The sequence below is a fragment of the Poromitra crassiceps genome (assembly GCF_964638095.1).
Source record: "Poromitra crassiceps genome assembly, chromosome: 10".
NCBI lineage: Eukaryota > Metazoa > Chordata > Actinopteri > Beryciformes > Melamphaidae > Poromitra > Poromitra crassiceps.
In genome coordinates, this window is record NC_139631.1 from 40,236,795 (window position 1) to 40,258,134 (window position 21,340).

At 43.2% G+C, this 21,340-nt stretch overlaps 2 protein-coding genes across 4 annotated transcripts; both read left to right on the forward strand.

The window, feature by feature from the left end:
• The first annotated feature begins 592 nt into the window (after positions 1 to 592).
• On the forward strand, positions 593 to 18,306 carry LOC310783713 (mothers against decapentaplegic homolog 2). Of its 3 annotated transcripts, none has more exons than XM_083644639.1 (11): positions 593 to 695; positions 1,904 to 2,314; positions 3,909 to 3,998; positions 4,235 to 4,428; positions 5,026 to 5,160; positions 6,549 to 6,623; positions 7,169 to 7,222; positions 8,567 to 8,779; positions 10,010 to 10,147; positions 11,363 to 11,507; positions 15,524 to 18,306. In XM_083644639.1, the coding sequence occupies exons 2-11, from the start codon at positions 2,079 to 2,081 to the stop codon at positions 15,645 to 15,647; spliced, it is 1,404 nt and encodes a 467-aa protein (XP_083500765.1). In that variant the 5' UTR covers positions 593 to 695; positions 1,904 to 2,078; the 3' UTR covers positions 15,648 to 18,306. The 3 variants fall into 3 exon arrangements, with proteins under 3 accessions (XP_083500765.1, XP_083500764.1, XP_083500766.1); XM_083644638.1 differs by having other exon boundaries at positions 602 to 759; XM_083644640.1 differs by having other exon boundaries at positions 602 to 759; positions 6,549 to 6,611.
• A 670-nt stretch (positions 18,307 to 18,976) lies between these two features.
• On the forward strand, positions 18,977 to 20,985 carry LOC310784153 (immediate early response 3-interacting protein 1-like). The gene is made up of 3 exons (XM_083645143.1): positions 18,977 to 19,107; positions 19,608 to 19,709; positions 20,721 to 20,985. Exons 1-3 carry the CDS (start codon positions 19,017 to 19,019, stop codon positions 20,774 to 20,776), a joined length of 249 nt encoding a protein of 82 aa, XP_083501269.1. The 5' UTR covers positions 18,977 to 19,016; the 3' UTR covers positions 20,777 to 20,985.
• Positions 20,986 to 21,340: the final 355 nt, after the last annotated feature.

Sequence of the window (21,340 nt, forward strand, 5' to 3'; positions counted from 1 at the left end):
ACAGATGATGATGATATAACATTGACCAAATGTTACATCGACCAAATGTTACAAGATGGTTACTGTTGCATTTTATAATGCTGCCAGGTGAGGTCAATGCACTCTAATTGATCGCCTAAATAGGGGGAGGAGCAATTGGTGCTTGCCGAAGATCAAGAGACCATCATAGCCAACCAGTTTATAGACAATACATGAATATATTCATGTATTGTCTATTACATTACATTATAATGTAAACTTGGATATCATAATCTACAAACAATAAACATAGCCTATTCGAGTGAAACAACCTCAGTTCGTTTGTGTTTGTAATGTAGGGCTAGGCAAAAATGCTTTCTTTAGTTAATGGAGAGAGAGAAAAAAATCCTACTGCAAATTGCTGTAGCCTCAAACCCTCTCCAATGACAGATAACAAACCATGCTGTCAAATAAACAATACGGATTGTCACTGACACGAGCCAGTCTTGTGCATTATTGAGCCTCTCGCTGCTTAAAATCCTCCAATCATTTCTTTTAGGAGGCGGGATTTTCCTCCCAACGTAGCTAGCACCCCTGTCTGAGTGTTTTGTTCCGGTCTACCTAACCCGGCTAACTAGCTTCAGTAGCAGTAGTAGCAACTTCAGAAGAACCAACAAGCCCCTTGTCAAAAGAATAACTGCAATAGGAAACAATTCAGGCACTTTCATGCCAGCAAGGTGTTTATTGAGTTGTGCACATCTTTTCCTACAAAAAGTGGAGGTTTGGAGTCCAATAACTGGGGTAATTTCCAAAATGCATTTTGTTGTTTTGTCGACTTTGAAGCGTGTTGTGTTTTGTGTGAGCGACCTAGCCCCGTTAGCTAGCGGGAGCCAGGGTTCAGTTCGGAAGAGTTCCGTTCAAGATGCTAACACTCGTTTTCTCTCCTGTTCGGTGTCACGTCTCTCTTTTAGTACAAGCTACAAACATTCAATAACGTCAGCTGCGTTGAAATAAAATGTTTAAATTGACAATGTGCTGTTTTAAATATCTGTGGTTAGCAAGACCTTTGATTTCTTAGACGAGCTAACGTTAGTTAGCAAAGTAGCGCGACTTGACTGTTGCGCACAGGAGGCTTTTTCGTGGATCACAACAAAAGGATTTTTGATAACAAGCTGGCAGCTAGCTAAGCTAATGTTAGCTGGCCTAGCTAGCTAGATAAGGATGCCTCCACAAACTGTGGAGGTATTTGTTTATGTCTCCTTCAACAGAATGTAAATTCGATTTTAATCCAGAATTGAACTGTAAAATGCAATTTCAATGATATTCGTTGGGCTAACTTGCAGTGCAACAGCAAGCTAATGCTAGCGTTAGTGAACTTATTGTTGTGATTTGACTCAAAGCTAGGCCCCCCCCACCAGGTAGCTAGCAGCCGGCCTTGCAGCTAACTTGGCAAGCCAGTTGGTGCTAGCAATGGGGGGCCTGTCACAAATACGCTCCTTGTTTAGCGTTAAATCCATTTGATTGCGCTTGACGTTACTAGCCAGCGTTAACTTATTCATTATATGAATAGCTGGTGGTGAATGCTTGCACCCACGGAATGCGACACATGCAGGCACACGGTTGTTAACTTTGTCAAGCTATCGAACACGTCCAGCCGTATTTGTGACAAGCTAACGTCAAGTGGACTGTCTGCTTGTTCAACTCGCTGAATGCTCCACTTTCCATAAGAGGCAAGAGGCTTTGTTATGTAACCTTATCAATGTTGCTGCCGAAACAATATCTTATTTCTCCATTACAATTTCCATGAATTTAAAACGTACCTCGTTCATGGCGTCCACTTTTATTATTTGAATGTTAGCCTGAGCCTAGATATGGTTACTCTTAACCATACAGGGTACCATATTTTGGTTATAATGATGTACTTTGTGTTTGACTTTCTCCCAAGGTGTCCGTCTTTTTAGAATAGATCCAGCTAGCACTGGCTTCCGCCCTGTGACTCCTTGGTCAGTAGTGGGGCCACACCAGAGCAAGGGCCCAAACTGTGCCTCTCCAGGTCCCCTCTGCCTCTGTGTGTGACTGTGTGTTGAGTTCACTGGAGACTCTCGGGTAGCCCCACCAAGATGTCCTCCATCTTGCCGTTCACTCCTCCTGTGGTGAAGAGGCTGTTGGGCTGGAAGAAGTCGGCCAGCGGCCCGGGAGGAGCGGGCGGCGGAGAGCAGAACGGGCAAGAAGAGAAATGGTGCGAGAAGGCAGTGAAGAGCCTGGTGAAGAAGCTGAAGAAGACAGGCCAGCTGGACGAGCTGGAGAAAGCCATCACCACACAGAACTGCAACACCAAGTGTGTCACCATCCCCAGGTATACCGACTGACACCCGACCACCGTTCGAGTTAGTGTCAGAGGAAAGGCTGCTCTTTGTGCTAGTTAGACACCTGTCTCCCATGTGTCGGCAAGACTACCTGCTTAAGACCGCTGTCTAATGCAAAATATATGGAACGCCGTGTCAATAGATTAGACCGCACTTAGATTTGTAAACTCAGATTTTCTTCTACGACTACTGAGATTGTTAAACCCCCAAACATGGGAAAAGGTTTGTCCCGGGATGTGATTAGGGACACAAACACGTAAAATAAATTTCAATTTCCCATTAGAAAGGAATGGGAGGTGGAATACCAAAATATGAAGTCATGGTACAGCCGTAAAAATGCCACCCCTGTTAGTTTGTAACAGCGCTGATAGTGAGGCTGATGTGTGTGGCTCTCACACTGGGAGACGTTAAAAGGGGTGAGAGAGGATGTTCTCTTTATCAACCAGCCAGCCTTGATGGCCTCCCTAGACTCATGTTCAGTGGGAACGCTGTGTTAACACACTCATTCCTCACTGATGTGCCGCCAAGTAGCACGTCAGATGTTTGGATGTCTATAGATAGCTGGACGCTCGTTATCGCCTGAGAATTGTTCTAGGCTGCACTGTTGTATTTCTGTAGCGATATAATGGCTGGCGTGATGTGAATGACTTTTCTTCTGGATGTCTCTGGAGTAGCACAGGATTTCTGCATGATAGATGGTGGGTTATGAACCCCAAATAACGCCAGGGAGAGAACTTTCCACCAGCCGATTGTTTGTAGATTTTGGTTGTCGCTGCTGATGAGTTTTGTCTACCCTGCCAGTCACTTTGGCAGGTAACTATTCAGCATTTGGTCTCATTCAATTCTAAACACAAACTGTTTTCTGGTGAAAATAGTTGTGTTTTTAGGATTTTAAGATGTACAAGTCACTCTATGGCTGGTGGACAAAAGTTGGTTTCCTGCCCTGTTTATGAACCAGAATAATTGTGGTTTTGAATGGTAGTTGAGATCCCACTTTGAGTCAATTCAGCCTAGTACCGTACGTGATGTTGTGTTTTTAGCCTTACACATGTAGTCTGTTCTTGTCCTGTTCTTCAGAAGCAACTACTCTGTCATTCTTCCCCATTTCATCGTTTTGATTTCGTACCATTTTCTTGTGAATGTTTTGAGAATGTCTGAAAATGGAAATATACGCTTTTCCAAGGTCGCCTCCTCCGTTTTGACCCCTTTTGTCCCATCGTGTGTGTCTTCAGTGTTTGTTTGAATGTCTCCAGATAAGTTCACTGCCTTTGACATAAACGGCTGTAGTGAAAAGGTTTCGTCGTGTTTGATGCCATGATTGTTTCAGAATGCTCCTTGTCTCACCATTGTGTCTTAGTGAATTCCACGTTCTATTTTTTCCAAAAAAGGCTTCTCTTATTGGAAGTTCCCATCTTTCATTTCTCCAGCTGAAGATGAATTTGATGCCTTTATTCTCCCCATAAGACTCCAATAAAAGAGGCCTTTTTAATGTTTACATTACCCATACTGATATTTCTGAATGATCCATGTCCCATGTTTATCATTTGTTTTTTGTTTTTGTTTTGTTGTTTTCTCTGTGCACAGCAATTGCTCTGAAATATGGGGACTGAGTACACCAAATACGATAGAACAGTGGGATACATCAGGCCTATACAGCTACCCTGACCAAACCAGGTGACTATCCTCAACTATTGTATGGTGTTGCATACAACTTTGATGTGGGAGAGTTGTCATTACAGTGTTGGTGGGGGGGTGACGGACATTGAGAACATCTTTGCCTCTCGTTCTCGTGACCACCCCATTCGATCCATCTCCATCCCCCCCCCCCCCCTTCATGCCCGTCTCCCTTTACCCTCTGTGCCCCCCCCCCCGCCTGTCTCACCATCATGTCCTGGTTGCTGTCCAATCAGATCCCTGGATGGACGCCTGCAGGTCTCCCACAGGAAGGGGCTGCCCCATGTTATCTACTGCCGCTTGTGGCGATGGCCGGACCTGCACAGCCACCACGAGCTGCGCGCCATCGAGGCCTGTGAGTATGCCTTCCACCTCAAGAAGGACGAGGTCTGCATCAACCCCTACCACTACCAGAGGGTGGAGACTCCAGGTGAGCTGGCGCTGTCCACACGGGACACTTGTCTCCCAACAATGTCCCATGTTTTTAGGAACCAGAGAAATATATTTCAGTGGAGAGAAACAATGTTTTTTGTTTGTTTATTTGTTTGTTTTTCTTCTAATTTCTTTTGCCCGATTGTTGCCTGAAGTACCCGAAAAATCAATTGGCCTCCATTGGGATTACTAAACTGTAACTAAATATGAGGTGTTAAACATTCTAGATTCTTGTTCACCTGCTTTATTTATTCCACATGGAGTAATTTAAAGGTCCCAATAAAAAAATACAAACATGAAAAACAAGTCAGAATAAACATATTGCAGATTACCAGATGAACAGTCCGTTTGCAATTGCTTACATGGTATCTTGTCCCATGATCATCTCAATGCTGTTTCAGAGGCCTTTTCACTAGGGCAAGAATTCAATTCAAGACACCATTTTTTTTTATACATTTTGTACAAAAGTGGCCATTTTACAAGATTGATATTGACACAACATATTGACTGTTTATATCTTCAATCCAGAAGTATTGGTATCAGCCTTCACAAGCCTACATTGCTCTAACTGTAATCTCTCCTGATACTTTGCTAGTGCTGCCTCCTGTTCTCGTGCCAAGACACTCTGAAATCCTGACAGAGCTGCCACCTCTGGATGACTATACTCATTCCATACCTGAGAACACAAACTTTCCTGCGGGAATCGAACCCCCAAACAACTATATACCAGGTTAGTCCATCTCAGGCTCGCAGGGAACGTATATACCAGGTTAGTCCATTTCAGGCTCGCAGGGGAACGATTGTACGACGGATCGGTTATGTGATATATTCACTTGGGAGCTGAAATGGAAACATGGCTCATTTACTGTATCTACTGTATCTTTTTACATTGTATCATTTTAGAGTTCTGAATGGCTTACAAACTCCACAGCCCACAACACACATCATTGCAAAAATGCAAAACACACTGTAAGCACATTTATAATTGACACACATGTATTATTCAAAATAGATGATATTGATCTCAGTTAAATGCTATCACCCTCACATGGATGTAAACATGTGTTCATTGTGTAAATCCTTACAGCCACATACGACATACTATCTACAGCATGCGTTGTGTTTGTACAAAAGTGAAGGCCTGTGTGACGTGTGACTCCACTGAGTTACTTCCCCAGTGAGTTCCTGACAGTTACAGCACACCTCTTTGAGTGCTTCTTGCAATACTTGACTGTAATTATTAGAGCCCGACCGATATATCGGTCCTCCGATATTATCGGCCGATATTGGCCGATAACCGATATATCGGTATCGGCTGATATGTTGGCCGATATGCCGATATTTTTTTATTTTGTATTTTTTAAGTTATAGACAGCATGTCGTGTATATTTGATCTTTTTTCTTAACTCAAGTTATATTTTACATTTGTTCTATTTGTGTTTTTGTATTTCTAGTTATTTATAATTATTAAATTCCCAGTTCAGTTTACTGTTTCATTGCATTGATGTCATTTTGGACAATAAAGTTTATTGATAAGCGGAAAAATATCCTCCCTACATTACATATCTCAAGTCATGTCCAGTCATATCTTTGTCAAGCGTTTGTTATTTAAGGGATCATTGCAAAAGAATGTTCTTTTCATATTTGTGTGTGAGACAGTCTTTTGGATTGTCAACAACACTTGACACTAAGATCTGTCCAGTTTTGATGCAAACACTTAGCAATTTTGTGGCAGTGTTAACGCGGTGAGCAAAGGATATCTATTAGTGTTGTAGTGAGTGGCCATCTTTGTATATTGTGGTTATTGTTTTGAGTTGTTTTAGTTTCTTTTTCTTGAGTGGTATAGTACTCTGAGAAACACTGTCACCGTTTTGGCAATTTCGCTTAGTTTTGACTGAGAATGAAGTTGGCTTTTGGAAAAATGTATCTTAAGTGATTAAGGGAACCTGTAAACAAAACGGGGGGGACATTGTCATCCTCTATACCCTGAGTTGCACGTTGGGTTGTATCTTTCTGGCACAGAAATCCAGTCGTTTTTATATTCACTTCAGACCAATATAGTTGATGATAAGCCAGAGCCAACAACTCATGTCTTTCTCCCCAACATCATTCCAATAGAAACTCCCCCACCAGGCTACATCAGCGAGGATGGGGAGGCCAGCGATCAACAGATGAATCAAAGTATGGACACAGGTACCCTAGACTAGCGCCTCGCTGTGTGTTTCTCTTGTCTGTCTGCCTGCCTCACCTCCCCAGCTGAGGAAATCCCCTTTCAGAAAATGCAAAAAAACACATGCATGATATGTAGTAATTAAATGTACTACAGTCAACACAGCAGATGCTCGTTAAGAAACAAGCCCTGTACAGCATTAATTACTAACTTAGTAATAAAGCTACTATTCCTCCTGACTAGTAAAGCTATTACCGGTATATTATTATTTGTTCTATTGGCTATTATTCCAAGCTAAGAACAAGCATATTTTTGTCCCAAAATCAGTAATCAATTAAGAAAAATTGCATCACATTATACAGTTCTGATTTTCCATATTTTAGAGATGATCAACTGCACTTTTTTTCCACTGCACTTTTTTTTCACCATTTTACACTGGTTTTTAAGTGAGCCATACTCAATGTTTCTCTTTCTCTCTGTGAATTCTACTGATCTGACCTGCCACACATCTTGTGGTCTCCTGTTAACGAATGTAACTATATGACCACCTGTTTTCCCTCCATGCCAGGTTCTCCTGCAGAGCTGTCCCCCAGCACTCTGTCCCCTGTCAATCACAGCATGGGTAAGAAAATAAACATGAAGGCTAACCCATCTGGTACTCTAGGCAGGTGAAGTCAAGCAGCATATTTTTGTGTAGATACTACATCACTCAGGTCTGATCAACACAGATATACCAAAGACGAAACCACACAAACAGCAAAGCACACACATTAGCCTTTCCTGCACTTGTCGTCATTTTCTCAAGACCGAGCATGAAGAATGTCGCTCCGAGGTAGGGCTGTCCTCTAAAAGACCAATAGTGGGATCATCAGTCGAGAGACCCCTGAGTCGATGGAGATTCCTCAAATCGAGCAGTCATTCCCCCCCCCACCATCTAAATTCCAATCTTAATTTCATTTGTTTATTTATTCTTGTTTAGATTTATTCAGGCCTATTAGTTTTTGAGAAATAGGCTAAATAACTATAGCCTAGGCTAGCCCTAGGCATTAGAGATGTCATTTCAAAGCAGCGGAAATGTCTATTTGACAATTTATAAAAAAATTAGTAAAATTAGGCTATAAGAGCTTAATTTAAAAAAGAAATGCATGTCCTGCCTGTCTCATTATTCAGACAAATCCATTATCCAATAGCCCGACGTCGGGCAATTCAAATCTTGCATGATCATATACAGTCTCTTATTGATTCTTAAATGCTCAAAATATGTCCCCATCGCTCTGTTGCATTGACTGTTAATGTGGGCGAAATAATTACCGTAAATTCCGGACTATAAGCCGCGGCTTTTTCCCCGTTTTTTGGCCTTTTTTGGCCCCTGCGGCTTATATAACGGTGCGGCTTATCTATGGATTTTTTCACCAAAAAAAAAAAAAAAAAACGGAATTCTCTCTTCTTTAGCACTCTTTCTAACTATAAATCCACTTCTGTTTTAATTTCCTCTCTTGCCCTCTTTTCACCACACCGCGGACACTGTGTGCACTGTAAAAAAAAACACAGGTGGTGTTGTGTTATGTTGTTTTGTTGAAATGTTAATAAATGGGAGCTTCCTCAAACAGCCATCTCTTTCCCGACAATCCCCTCTGTGCACGAACCCTTACATATGGTAATTAAACATTAAAACACAATAAAAAATAAAATAAAAAAAAAACATTAAAACACCCGCGGCTTATATATGTAAAAAACAGTCAATTTTGCTGCTGCGGCTTATAGTCCGGTGCGGCTTATAGTGCAGAATTTACGGTACTAAAGATATTCTATGCTTAAGAAAAAGAAATGAAGAGTCAAATATAATAATATTCGTATTGGACAGTCCAATCCGATTTGACTGGCAGAATTCTGATTCGAGGACAGTCCCTACTCCAAAGTGAGATGGTTGTGTGATAACACTTACCGACCTGATCTTCTACCGTAGACCTGCAGCCGGTGACCTACTCTGAGCCAGCCTTCTGGTGCTCGATAGCCTACTATGAGCTGAACCAGCGCGTGGGCGAGACGTTCCACGCCTCTCAGCCCTCGCTGACGGTGGACGGCTTCACAGACCCGTCCAACTCTGAGCGTTTCTGCCTGGGCCTGCTGTCTAACGTCAACAGGAACGCCACTGTGGAGATGACCCGGAGGCACATAGGTACGGCACGGCACGGCACGGCACGGCCTTCCCCAACAGCGTTAGACGTCTCTGGTGCACTTTAGGGTCAGAGGGGTAAACGTTGGGCTTTTAACTGAGGGTCTTTTCAATTTGACATCACTGAAAACGGGGAGTGAAACTTTTAATTTCACCAGCCACTAGTTCACTAGGTCATTAGTCAAAGGATTTATAGGAAATAGCCTCACTTACACTTAGCAGCATTTGGCCAGTGTCTGCTGTTAGTTTCCCCTCGCATAGCAGAGATTCTAGACCACCTGCGTTTCAAGCAACTGGCAATGTTACAATATTGCATCATTTGTTCACCTCCACGATGCATATTGTCAAACCTTTGTATCTTTCATCCCTGAAGTGCAAAAGTTCAGGCCTTTCCATGACCTAGAAATGCAATAGGCACAATGTAGGAAATAAGCCAGGGGCAAGAGCAAAAATGCCTCAAGAAATCTCAGAATGCCCCTAAAAACCGCGATCTAGAGGGTAAAAATGGCCCCCAAGATTTGGATCATTTTATTTGCATTCGATTAATTTAATTTCCATTTGCATCTTTAACACACACTCTGCACCTGCAAGCTGTTTGCCAGAAGAAGACGATGAAGAACACATTCACACAAACAGTATAGTTCACACGACGCTTTAGCAACTTCATTAATGCTACTGTTTTGTAATGATACTTTTCAAGGACTTTTCAAGCAATAAAAAATAAAGCTGTAAAAAAAGATCAAAACAAAAATGTATCCACTGCAGGTTACCGTGGCGACCAGCCGCATATTTAGAACACCTACGAGAGAGCACAACAGCATCGATGTATGTTTGTAGCCTACGTGGAGAGTGATACTGTAGTGTATTAAGCTAAGCTTGGCCCAGCACTACTGATGACATCAAAATGCTATCATAGGTGAATTCTGAGATGACGGAGTGCACAAGGTTCAACTTCAAACTCAGATTGCGGTAGGCCAAATCCTAGCACTTTTCAGGGCTTCTTTATAAATCCGAAATATGATTTCATGTCTGTTTTCCCTTACTCTTTCAATTTGTTTTAGAATAAATGCAAACCTTGTATGTATGTCGTGTTGTTGTTGACTTCAAATCACAATGATGTCCTCAGTGTAGCTAACATGTGAAAGCTCACACGACATGTCCCATTACTACTTATGTGTATTGTACTTATGACTAAGTGGTTTGATTCTGATGCGTGTGCTGGTCTCTTTACAGGAAGAGGAGTTAGATTGTACTACATTGGAGGGGAGGTATTCGCCGAGTGTCTGAGTGATAGCGCCATCTTTGTCCAGAGTCCAAACTGCAACCAGCGGTATGGCTGGCACCCGGCAACGGTGTGCAAAATCCCTCCAGGTAAGGTGTTGAAAATGTCACTTGTAGTATAACAGCAATCAGTACGGTCCAGCCAACTAGTGTCAAATTGTCTTCAGTTCACATAGTGTGCCATTTTGGAAAGCCAACTGGTGAGTGGGCGAGGCCAAACAATGCCCCAAAATGCAATGCTTCCTTAGTTTCAGTCCCATGAGCAGCTGGGAAAGTTTCAACCCTAACCCTAAGCATAAGCCCTTAGGTAAAAATGGCTTTGAGGGAATGAAAAACAAAGCGGCTACATTCAAATGGGTGTGTCCAAACCTAACACACACACACACACACACACACACACACACACTCACTCAATCTCACACACACACACACACTCAATCTCACACACACACACACACACACACACACACACACACACACACACACACCTGCTAGGGGGACGCTGCTCTCCCAAGATGCAACTGAGTCACGTTCTGCAATGTTACGTGCACACGTTTTTTATTCAATTTTTTATGGCAAACACGATCAGACGCCAAAGTGGCAGTAACAACATTATTCATTATGTCTTGAGTGCACACAGGCAGCAGCTTTGTGACTCATGATGAACACTTACTTTTCACGGGTGTTGACGTTAGCGGCTAACGTTAGCCTCCTCGACCACACCATAGAAAACGCCTGGTTTCCTCAAGTGCCAAAATGGCTTCCCGTTCCAGAACGTTATCCATGCCCAGCTCCATTTGTTAACTCATTTCTTTCTCGCCTATATCTTCCAAGGGTTTCCAGCATTATGCATTGTGATGCAGACTAGCTTGCTATCAACAGTACAAGACCCTCCCTACTCTGCCTCTGATTGGCTGTACACGGGTTTGGTTGAGAAGGAGAGTTGAATTACACCCATACCATTGGTAGTTGAAATACTCCTTTGCTTTCGCTGAAGATGATTGGTTAAACCGAAACCAAAATGGAGTTCCATGTGCAGTGCGTTTTTTTCTTTCTTTCTCCCTGACGGCCGTACGTGAACGTTTCAAGATAAAAGCTCTCAGACTCGTTAGTAAGTGACTTCATGACATTTTTCATGACATTTTATTTTGAAGCAGTGGCGGCAAACTCTCAGGGGCGGCCGGCCGCGGCTGCAGAAAGAACGTGGCGGACGTGCACGTCTACCCTGGGTAAAGAAAGGGCTTTTTTGAAAAGCCAGTGGAACAACGCACACAAACTGCCTTTTGTACTGCTTTGTCCCTCCAGGTTGTAACCTGAAAATCTTCAACAACCAGGAATTTGCAGCCCTGCTGGCCCAGTCAGTCAACCAGGGCTTCGAGGCCGTCTACCAGCTCACCAGGATGTGCACCATCCGCATGAGCTTTGTCAAAGGCTGGGGAGCAGAGTACAGGTGAGCATGACATGAGCTTTGTCAGAGGCTGGGCAGCAGAGTACAGGTGAGCATGACATGAGCTTTGTCAGAGGCTGGGCAGCAGAGTACAGGTGAGCATGACATGAGCTTTGTCAGAGGCTGGGCAGCAGAGTACAGGTGAGCATGACATGAGCTTTGTCAGAGGCTGGGCAGCAGAGTACAGGTGAGCATGACATGAACTTTGTCAGATGCTGGGCAGCAGAGTACAGGTGAGCATGACATGAACTTTGTCAGAGGCTGGGCAGCAGAGTACAGGTGAGCATGACATGAACTTTGTCAGAGGCTGGGCAGCAGAGTACAGGTGAGCATGACATGTGCTTTGTCAGAGGCTGGGGAGCAGAGTACAGGTGAGCATGACATGAGCTTTGTCAGATGCTGGGCAGCAGAGTACAGGTGAGCATGACATGAGCTTTGTCAGAGGCTGGGGAGCAGAGTACAGGTGAGCATGACATGAGCTTTGTCAGAGGCTGGGCAGCAGAGTACAGGTGAGCATGACATGAGCTTTGTCAGAGGCTGGGCAGCAGAGTACAGGTGAGCATGACATGAACTTTGTCAGATGCTGGGCAGCAGAGTACAGGTGAGCATGACATGAACTTTGTCAGATGCTGGGCAGCAGAGTACAGGTGAGCATGACATGAGCTTTGTCAGAGGCTGGGCAGCAGAGTACAGGTGAGCATGACATGAACTTTGTCAGAGGCTGGGCAGCAGAGTACAGGTGAGCATGACATGAACTTTGTCAGAGGCTGGGCAGCAGAGTACAGGTGAGCATGACATGTGCTTTGTCAGAGGCTGGGCAGCAGAGTACAGGTGAGCATGACATGAACTTTGTCAAAGGCTGGGCAGCAGAGTACAGGTGAGCATGACATGAGCTTTGTCAGAGGCTGGGCAGCAGAGTACAGGTGAGCATGACATGAACTTTGTCAGAGGCTGGGCAGCAGAGTACAGGTGAGCATGACATGAACTTTGTCAGAGGCTGGGCAGCAGAGTACAGGTGAGCATGACATGAACTTTGTCAGAGGCTGGGCAGCAGAGTACAGGTGAGCATGACATGAACTTTGTCAGAGGCTGGGCAGCAGAGTACAGGTGAGCATTACATGAACTTTGTCAGAGGCTGGGCAGCAGAGTACAGGTGAGCATGACATGAACTTTGTCAGAGGCTGGGCAGCAGAGTACAGGTGAGCATGACATGAACTTTGTCAGAGGCTGGGCAGCAGAGTACAGGTGAGCATTACAATGTCCTATTGAAGGAATGTGTGACACTGCCTCTAAAGCTATATTTGAAAATATTCCTTTATTTTTTACTCAATGAAAAGGTGATACTGTCTTGGCAAAAATCTTTGGAATTCCTTGAAGCTTGTTTATTGTAGTTTAATTATCCTTTGTAGCTGAAGAGATGGAGCATGAACTTGAAACTGTCAGTTAAGGGTTTGACTCCTGCTGGGTCCTCTTAAGATTCAAGATTCATTATTGTCATTGTCAAACATGAATGTAGTTGTGGGGACAGTAAGGCGCTTTGGAAGGAAGTGTCCACCAAATGGCATATTTTCTCTCTGATCTGTGAATATTTGAATGACTGAGGAATTGCGGTGGTACACACGACTGTCCACATCAAAGATGTTTTCTTAAAGAGCATGGTGCAGGACAGGTTGGAGACCACATTGCATTAATGTGGGGGACTGGTATGGAGCAATAGGATTCTCATTTTTATTTTCCCACACATAGCTGCAGCTAGACTCATTTTTGTAAAGCAGCTGGCACGTGCGCCTGAAAACGCGCAATACATTAATTTTTATTTTATTTTATTTATACAGGGGGAGTCTCAGTGAGAGCAATGCTCTCTTTTTCAGGAGTGCCCTGTTCACATTCACACACACACATTCATACCTGGAAGCTGACCAGTACAACCACAGTCTGATCTGTTGGCCACTGAGCAGCTCCACTGGAGCGGTTGGGGTTAAGGGCCTTGCTCAAGGGCACCTCAGTGGTGGTAATGAGGGAGGGGCAAGCGCTGCCTTTTCACTTTCCCCACCCAGATTTATCCTGCCGGTCCCGGGGATTGAACCGACGACCTTCTGGTCACAAGCTCGCTTCTCTAGCCGTTGGGCCACCACTGCCAATACGAGCATAACACACTTGTGACATCACTCACGCACCCTGGGAGGGAGCTAAAGATGCAGTGGATCACAGTGAAAACAGCTTAGCGCTGGGCCCGGGTACTGCTGCTCAGCCCTCAGCCACCCAGGCTACTGTACTTACTGTACAGCTGGGTGAGTGATGTCACAAGTGTTGTCCGCCCAGATTGCTTTTTATTGAGCACGTGCATTAGAATGCCATCTTTTTCCTCCATATTTCTGTGTGTGTTTCATAGTAATCTTGAGCCCAGAAATGTAACGTCATATATTTTTTAACCTGCACCACGCTCTTTAAGTCTGTAGCATATGATGTGTAGGCCAGGACATCTCTTTGGCATGACAATATTATTTAATTTACAATAGCATCTTTTTGACACACATGTCTCCTTTAACAAATATTGTGCGTGGTGTGATTTCAAAATTGCAGTAGGGCAGTAGGGGCGGCTGTGGCTCAGGAGGTAGAGCGGGTCGTCCACTAATCATAGAATGCGCTCCTCTTTCACTCTCTCTGCTAGACTCACCCTGGTTAAAATGACAATTCTTCCCATGATAGACTATGGTGACACCATCTACCGATCTGCCTGCAAAACTACTCTGCAAAAGCTAGACGCTATCTATCACTCTGCCATCCGTTTCGCTACAAATGCCCCTTTCAGAACTCACCACTGCACTTTATATTCATATATATATATATATATATATATATATATATATATATATATATATATATATATATATATATATATATTAACTGGCCATCTCTACACACCCGTCGTAAAATACACTGGTTCATGCTAATTTACAAAACTCTCCTTGGTCTGTCACCCCCCTACCTGTGTAGCTTGTTGCATACTGCACCTGCCGCGTACAACACCTGTTCTGCTAACCTCATCCTGCTGAAAGTCCCCAAAACTCATTGTGTAATCTGTCATTCGTCATTTCATTCTGCTGTGCCCACAGACTGGAATGGCTTACAAAAAACACTAAAACTGGACAATTTCATCTCCAAATCAGCTTTCAAGGACTCTATCATGGACATATTCACTGACACCTGCAACTGCTTCCTAAACTAACTCTTATCCCCTGCCTGTCTGCTCCGACTGTTTTGTTTTGTTTGCTCTGTCTGTCTTGCTATGTTTTAACTGTGTTTTAACTTGTGTTTTAATTTGTTCTAAGTAACTTTTATTTTATCCCCTACTCCCTATCCCTCAAAAGCCTGTGCCTTCTGCCAGGTCGCCATTGTAAATAAGAATTTGTTCTTAATGACTTACCTGGTTAAATAAAGGTTAAATAAAAAATAAAAAATAAAAAAAATCAGAAGGGCGGTGGTTCGATCCCCGGCTCCTCCAGTCTGCATGCCGAAGTGTCCTTGGGAAAGACACTGAACCCTGAATTGCTCCCGATGGCTGTGCCAGCACCCTGCGTCGCAGCTTTGCCGCCCTCGGTGTGTGAATGGGTGAATGTAGGCACATTGTAAAGCGCTTTGGATAAAAGCGCTATATGCAGTCCATTTACCATATTGCGGCTTCGATTACATTCTGATTAATTGTTGAGCCCTACTTACACTGAGTGCTTACAGTAGAACAGGCTTAGTGGAATACTCATCCCTATGCTTGGCCATTTAGTCAGGCCTCGCTCACAGAGTTGGCATGCAGCCTCTCCTCTCTCCCCCCCAGAGGCTTTTCATAAGTCCACGTCCCCTGGCTGATCCCAACTCCGCTCAGTCAGCTCAGCTGTGCTGCTCCTCCACTCAGGTGTCTTTCCATCACTAGCTAACGGATGGAGCTCTCCATGGTGTTGAACCTGTAGAGTATATCAAAAGAGCCCAGACAATAAATGTGTGTTTTTTTTTTTGTCTTGCAGGCGGCAGACTGTCACAAGCACTCCTTGCTGGATCGAGCTGCATTTGAACGGACCCCTGCAGTGGCTGGACAAGGTTCTGACCCAGATGGGTTCCCCGTCTGTGCGCTGCTCCAGTATGTCCTAAACAGCTAAGGAAACACCCCCCAAAAAAACGTCAGCCCATTACAAAGATCATGAAATTCTAAACTTGTGAGTCCTATCATGAAAAAAGAGAAACCCCACAGAATTAATTTCTGTAACATACTTCATAGTATTTGTGGCCCAGTTCCACGTCCCTTTTAACTTTACACACACACACACACACACACACATACACACACACACACACGCACGCACCTACACTCGCACTCACATACAGACTTTTCAGTATAGAATTTGGCACTTTGTTACCCATCTATGTCATGCACCTTGTTAAATTGCTTTTCCCCAAATCCTTAATATTAGATCTATTTGTGGTACAAATAAAATGTATATTGGTTTTTAGTCCAGGAAGCAGGGGGACATACCAAAAATATCTGTGAATAGTTTCTCAGTATTGAAGATTGCTTGTATGAGTAACACAAGCTTGAATGCTAAAAATGATTTTTGGTCCAACCCACCCCCAACCATTGTTCTGAACCTAAGTTTACTTTTCTCCGGGAAACTGGGAAGCCATCTTTTGTCAGGAGGAGTTTGGCTTGGTTAAGAAGCGATGGCCTTGGTGGCTGTTCTCCTGTGAAGGAAACGCCACACATTGTGTTGATGAAATTTGATTGCTGAATTTGACTTCACTCTTTGCCAGAATGCCCCCCCCCCCCCTTTTTTTTTTTAAACCCTTTGACGTGTGTCGTTATAAGACATACCTCTTAATGGACAAATAGGAATGTTAGTAAAAACTAAATCCAAAAACCCAAAACAAACTGCAAACTCGGTCTGGCTGTAGTTTACTTCTTTGTCATTATATGGCACTCTTCCGTGTCCTTGGTTGAGTTGATTTGCACCCCCACTGAAAACAGCCTGGTATGGAAGCTAAAGAGATGATGGCCAGGGTTTGCCGGGTGCGCTGGGCAGGGACCAGAGAATATCAGCTGTTAGCGAAAGCTTTTTTTTTCTCTTCTTGACATGACACTGGGAGTCCTGGGGCTCTCCAAGGTGAAGCATTAAAAAGAAAAGTCTCTCACCAGGAGAAATTGAAGGTATCAATGAATTTCATTCTGTGTTGTTTTTAGCCTATATCCCCTTTCTTTTGCTACTTTTTTTGTATTCTCATGTATTTTTATATATAAATATACTTAAAATTTTCTGTCGTTTCACTTTTTATTAAAGTAATATTTTCAAGACCACAGCTGTTTTTAAAGAGACATGGAGAGCATGGATCATTCCTTCGTTTTATCCAAAAGGTTCAGCTTGAATCTATTTCCAATTGAAGCCCTTCGTCTTGGTAAGAAGATCACTGCCCCACATGATGTAGCTTGTTTTTATCTCTTTTTTTTCCCAAAGAAAATCTGGTGCATTTAAAGTACACAAAACGGTTGATTTGCCTGTAACCCAGATCTGCTTTCCTGTCATGGTTTTTAATGATTCCAGAGGCATGTAAAACATATTAATGGACATTCATCTCTTCACCTTTTTGAAAACCTCACATTTGACCTCTTGAAGCCTTTTGGTGCTTAGACCCCATGTACACCTGGTATTAAAATGTGATCGCTATCCGGATGAGTTATCTGGATGAGAAAGAAAAATGAAAAAAACACATTTTAATGCAAGGTGTCCCAACACGTCGTGATCAGAACTGCCTGACCACATCTGGAGGTAGTCTGGATCACATTGTGTTCAGATCTCTTACACCCCATTCACACTTGGTTTTTAACGGCGACCTATATCGGGCTAACTTATCTGGATACAGGTCACATTTAAAAACCAGGTGTAAATGGGGTGTCGGTTAAGGGGCTTTCAGATACAAAGCGATTTGCGCTGCGCTCACCACTGGTTCAGCGCACATTTGACTAGTCTTTTACGGCAACGGGTATTCGTCACAGCGCGCAGCGCTCAAAATTCGACCTAGTTGAACCTCCGGTGTGCCGGCGCATGGCGTAAGCCGCTGGAAATAAGGGTTTTCAGAGCGCAGTGCTGCCGCTTTGTATCCGGATGGGGCTTAAAGCCCCCTTCAGATACAAACCAGATATAATTGGCTTAGAAAATGTTACAGAAACATGGCGGCAGTATTCCAGTTTCTTACATCAGAAAGGAAGAGCGAATGAGCCTCCACACTGGGACATTCTGTGTTAATGTGTGTATTGTATTCGTTACTGTCTATAAAATACAGTATGTACAACAAGACTTATTAGCTTGCACTCTGCCATTCTTGTCATTATGTGGCTGTTGCGAGTTTAACATCCGTTTTCCCCCTTCCTTCTCCTTTTATTGATGTAAATGTGTTGACCTTACGGCACTAGTGATTGTACTTGAAGTGCACCTAGTGAGTTTGGATTTGGGGAACTGAACCATGTGTTAGGGTCCAGTGTTACATTGTTTTTATCTTTGGCCTACAACATATGAATGTGAAAAAATACATTACAAAACTGACGTGGACCAGACGTACATATACATAACAGTAGTACAGTATGTGTGTATTTAACAGTAATCTTTTGCAAAGCAGTCAGTACAGTAGATGTCGCAGTTGTTTTACCAGTAGAGGGCGGTATTGATAGAGCAGTTCTTTTTCTGACCATAAGCTTCTCAGGCGTGTGGCATATTATGCAGACTTCATAAAACACTAATAAAGATTTTTATTCTCATGATGATTCTGACTTTTGTGTGTGCCTTGTTGTGTACATTCTGTCAGTCACTTTGGCTACTGAAATTACAGTGGACAAGTGTCATACTTTTGAGTAGGAAAATGCATGGTTTATCACTAATTGGCCAACTGCCTCTGCTGAACCAAAATATTAACATTTCTTGCTTTAACCACTCATTTATATTGTATCGAGGCCATGCTACTTTTTGCAAACCGTTCAAGTTTACTTTTGCGATGCTGCCAGTTTAGCTGTAGTTATAATAAACTTTGGAGAAGAGTTCAGTCATTACTTTTGTTTTTGGTGCTTACATTGTAAAAAGACAATTACGTAATATTAATTTGAATACATTATTAGACAGTTGTACTGTTGGAAAAATTAGCCTACGGTATACATTACTGTAAAATCCTATGTATGTCTGAGAGACATCTTTATTGAAGAAATCAATAAGTCGGAGGAGTTTTCTAAGTGAATACATTACAAACAAAGAATACATTTTTAGTTACATTTTCAATTTTGTTTTAATTTACTGTTTGGTTTCATATTCAAATACTATAAATACAGGTTTAGATGACAAAGAGATGAGGCAGACTCTTATGTTGTCAACAATGGATCCGGATCCGCTACTATGGTTGGTTTGTCCTTTATCAGCCACCGTAGGCTACGTCAGAAGTAAATACTCCTCAAGCAAGCTAACGCTAGCATCCTGAAGAGACGAGATGGCTTTTACTTTCTATGCCCTCATCCAGGCAGCAATTTTGTGCATAAATGCCGTTGCTGTATTACACGAAGAAAGATTTCTAAGTAAATGTAAGTGGCTCGTTTGAATTTTAGTTGTCTGGTATACGTAACTTACCACAGTTCAAATTTGATACGAAATCAGGTCAGATTTGCTCATGCTAACTAGCAACCTGACAGCTCTATCCTAGAAAGCAAAGTAAACAAACAAGGATGTAACAGTGAAGAGTTACCAAATTTAACAGACGGTTGAAATCGAGATTTCCCACCTTTAAAGCTGGTGACGTTAGAGGTAACTAACTTCAGTTTAAGCCTATGTCAGAAGATTGGTACGTGTACGTTAAGATAAGGGATGTTACACGTTAATTTGGGTAAAAAATGAGTCAACCGTGTGTAAACTATTATGAAAACGCATTCTGAAAAGTGTTGTTGGTGTTATATGGTAATCAGTCTGTCTGGAGGAGTTTATAGGGCAGGCTATATACCCATACTGGCCACAGTCACGGCTAAGAGGGCTTGTGACAGTGTTTGCTGTCCATATGTAGTTATATTTTGTGTATTCTACCTGTTAGTTGGCTGGGGAGTGGACCAAAGTGTTGGAGGGTTTGGTGATGAACCAGGCATCAAAGCACAGCTCCTGACCCTTATCCGCTCTGTGAGGACAGTGATGAGAGGTATGGTGTCCAACACACACACACACACAGGCACGCACACACACACACACACACACACACACACACACACACAGACACACACACCCTTTCTGTGAGGGTCACTCTAGTCCAGCGGTTTTCCAAGTTGGAGACTGTGGGCCTCCCCTCACTCAGACAAAGCCTCCCCTATCACGATTATGTTATTTGATCCCATTGCCACTCAACAAATTGAGCCAAGATAGTCTGATATTGATATCTCCACACTTTGTTTCATGCTGACAGAGAGAGTCTGGCTCAACTCTCATTCAGATATAGCGCGGGAAGGGGGGGCTCTGTTATATTAACAACCATCCACCGAAAGTACCAAGCTTTATTGCACAATCCAAATCTTCGTCAAAACTTGCCATTTTCAGCATGTCAGTTGCTATAGCTTGCTAGCTATAGTGTCGTCGTCGTTTCACAACGTTGAGAGCGACACGCAGGGAGTGGAAAGGGATTTTGGACTTTGCTCCGACTGAAATGGTCGGAGCCAAGGGCAGAGCTTATACCCACAGCCTGCTTCCGTTGAGTCTAGCCTGGATGGAAAAACCTCGCTCCGAGTTTTCCGGCTATAAACACTGCAGCACAGGGTCTTCTTCTGTCTTCCTGCCTCAGTAACGCATGCCAGGCTCTCTCCCGTCTGAGAGAGCCTGGTGACGCGAGGCTAGTTGAGTCAGACTAACATGCTTCAGACTACATCAAATACATAAAAGTCTGTCTGCAGGTATTTATTTGTTTCACAGTCAACGTCCCCAAAAGTACTGTATCTCTGAACTATCTCTTTAACCAAATCACACACATTTAGGCTACTCTATGTGATCTCTTTTTGATAAGTAATGTAATAACTAATGTAACATTTTTTTTCACTTTCATTCACTGAGCAGTGAGCATCCCCTGAAACTCTCCTGCCTCCCACTTTGAAACGCCCTGCTCTAGTCTACAGTCTACTCTAGATCCTTGTTGTGACTTGGATGTGTGTCTCTTGCTCTGCAGTGCCATTGATAGCGGTGAATTCAGTTTGCATTGTGCTGTTGCTGCTGTTTGGATGAAGAGAACTGACTGAAGAGACTGCACAGGACAACAAGCCGCTGTCAGGAGAACCTCTCCATCAGCTCAGGAACCCTTCTGAAGAATCTCACTTGCTCGGACGTGCACACACACACACACACACACACACACACACACACACACACACACACACACACACACACACACACACACACACACACACACACACACACACACACACACACACACACACACACACACACACACACACACACACACACACACACACACACACACACACACACACACACACACACACACACACACACACACATAGTTTCACCCTGAACAGGATTGTTGTGTGATATTCCAAATCACTCCATGGGAAATTGGCCTGTTTTTCAACAGCCAAGCCCAGTAATTCAGTTATAAGTGCCTATGGCAAGTTAGAATGGTTACATTTGCTGTTCCTTTGAAAAGTACAATACATTGGTGAATAGTTTTGACTCTTAGAGTCAAGCAATGATGCAACAGTTCTGAAACAATATAACTATTAAAAATGCAACTTGAACAAAGATGGCTGTGAATTATTTGAGATTTATTAT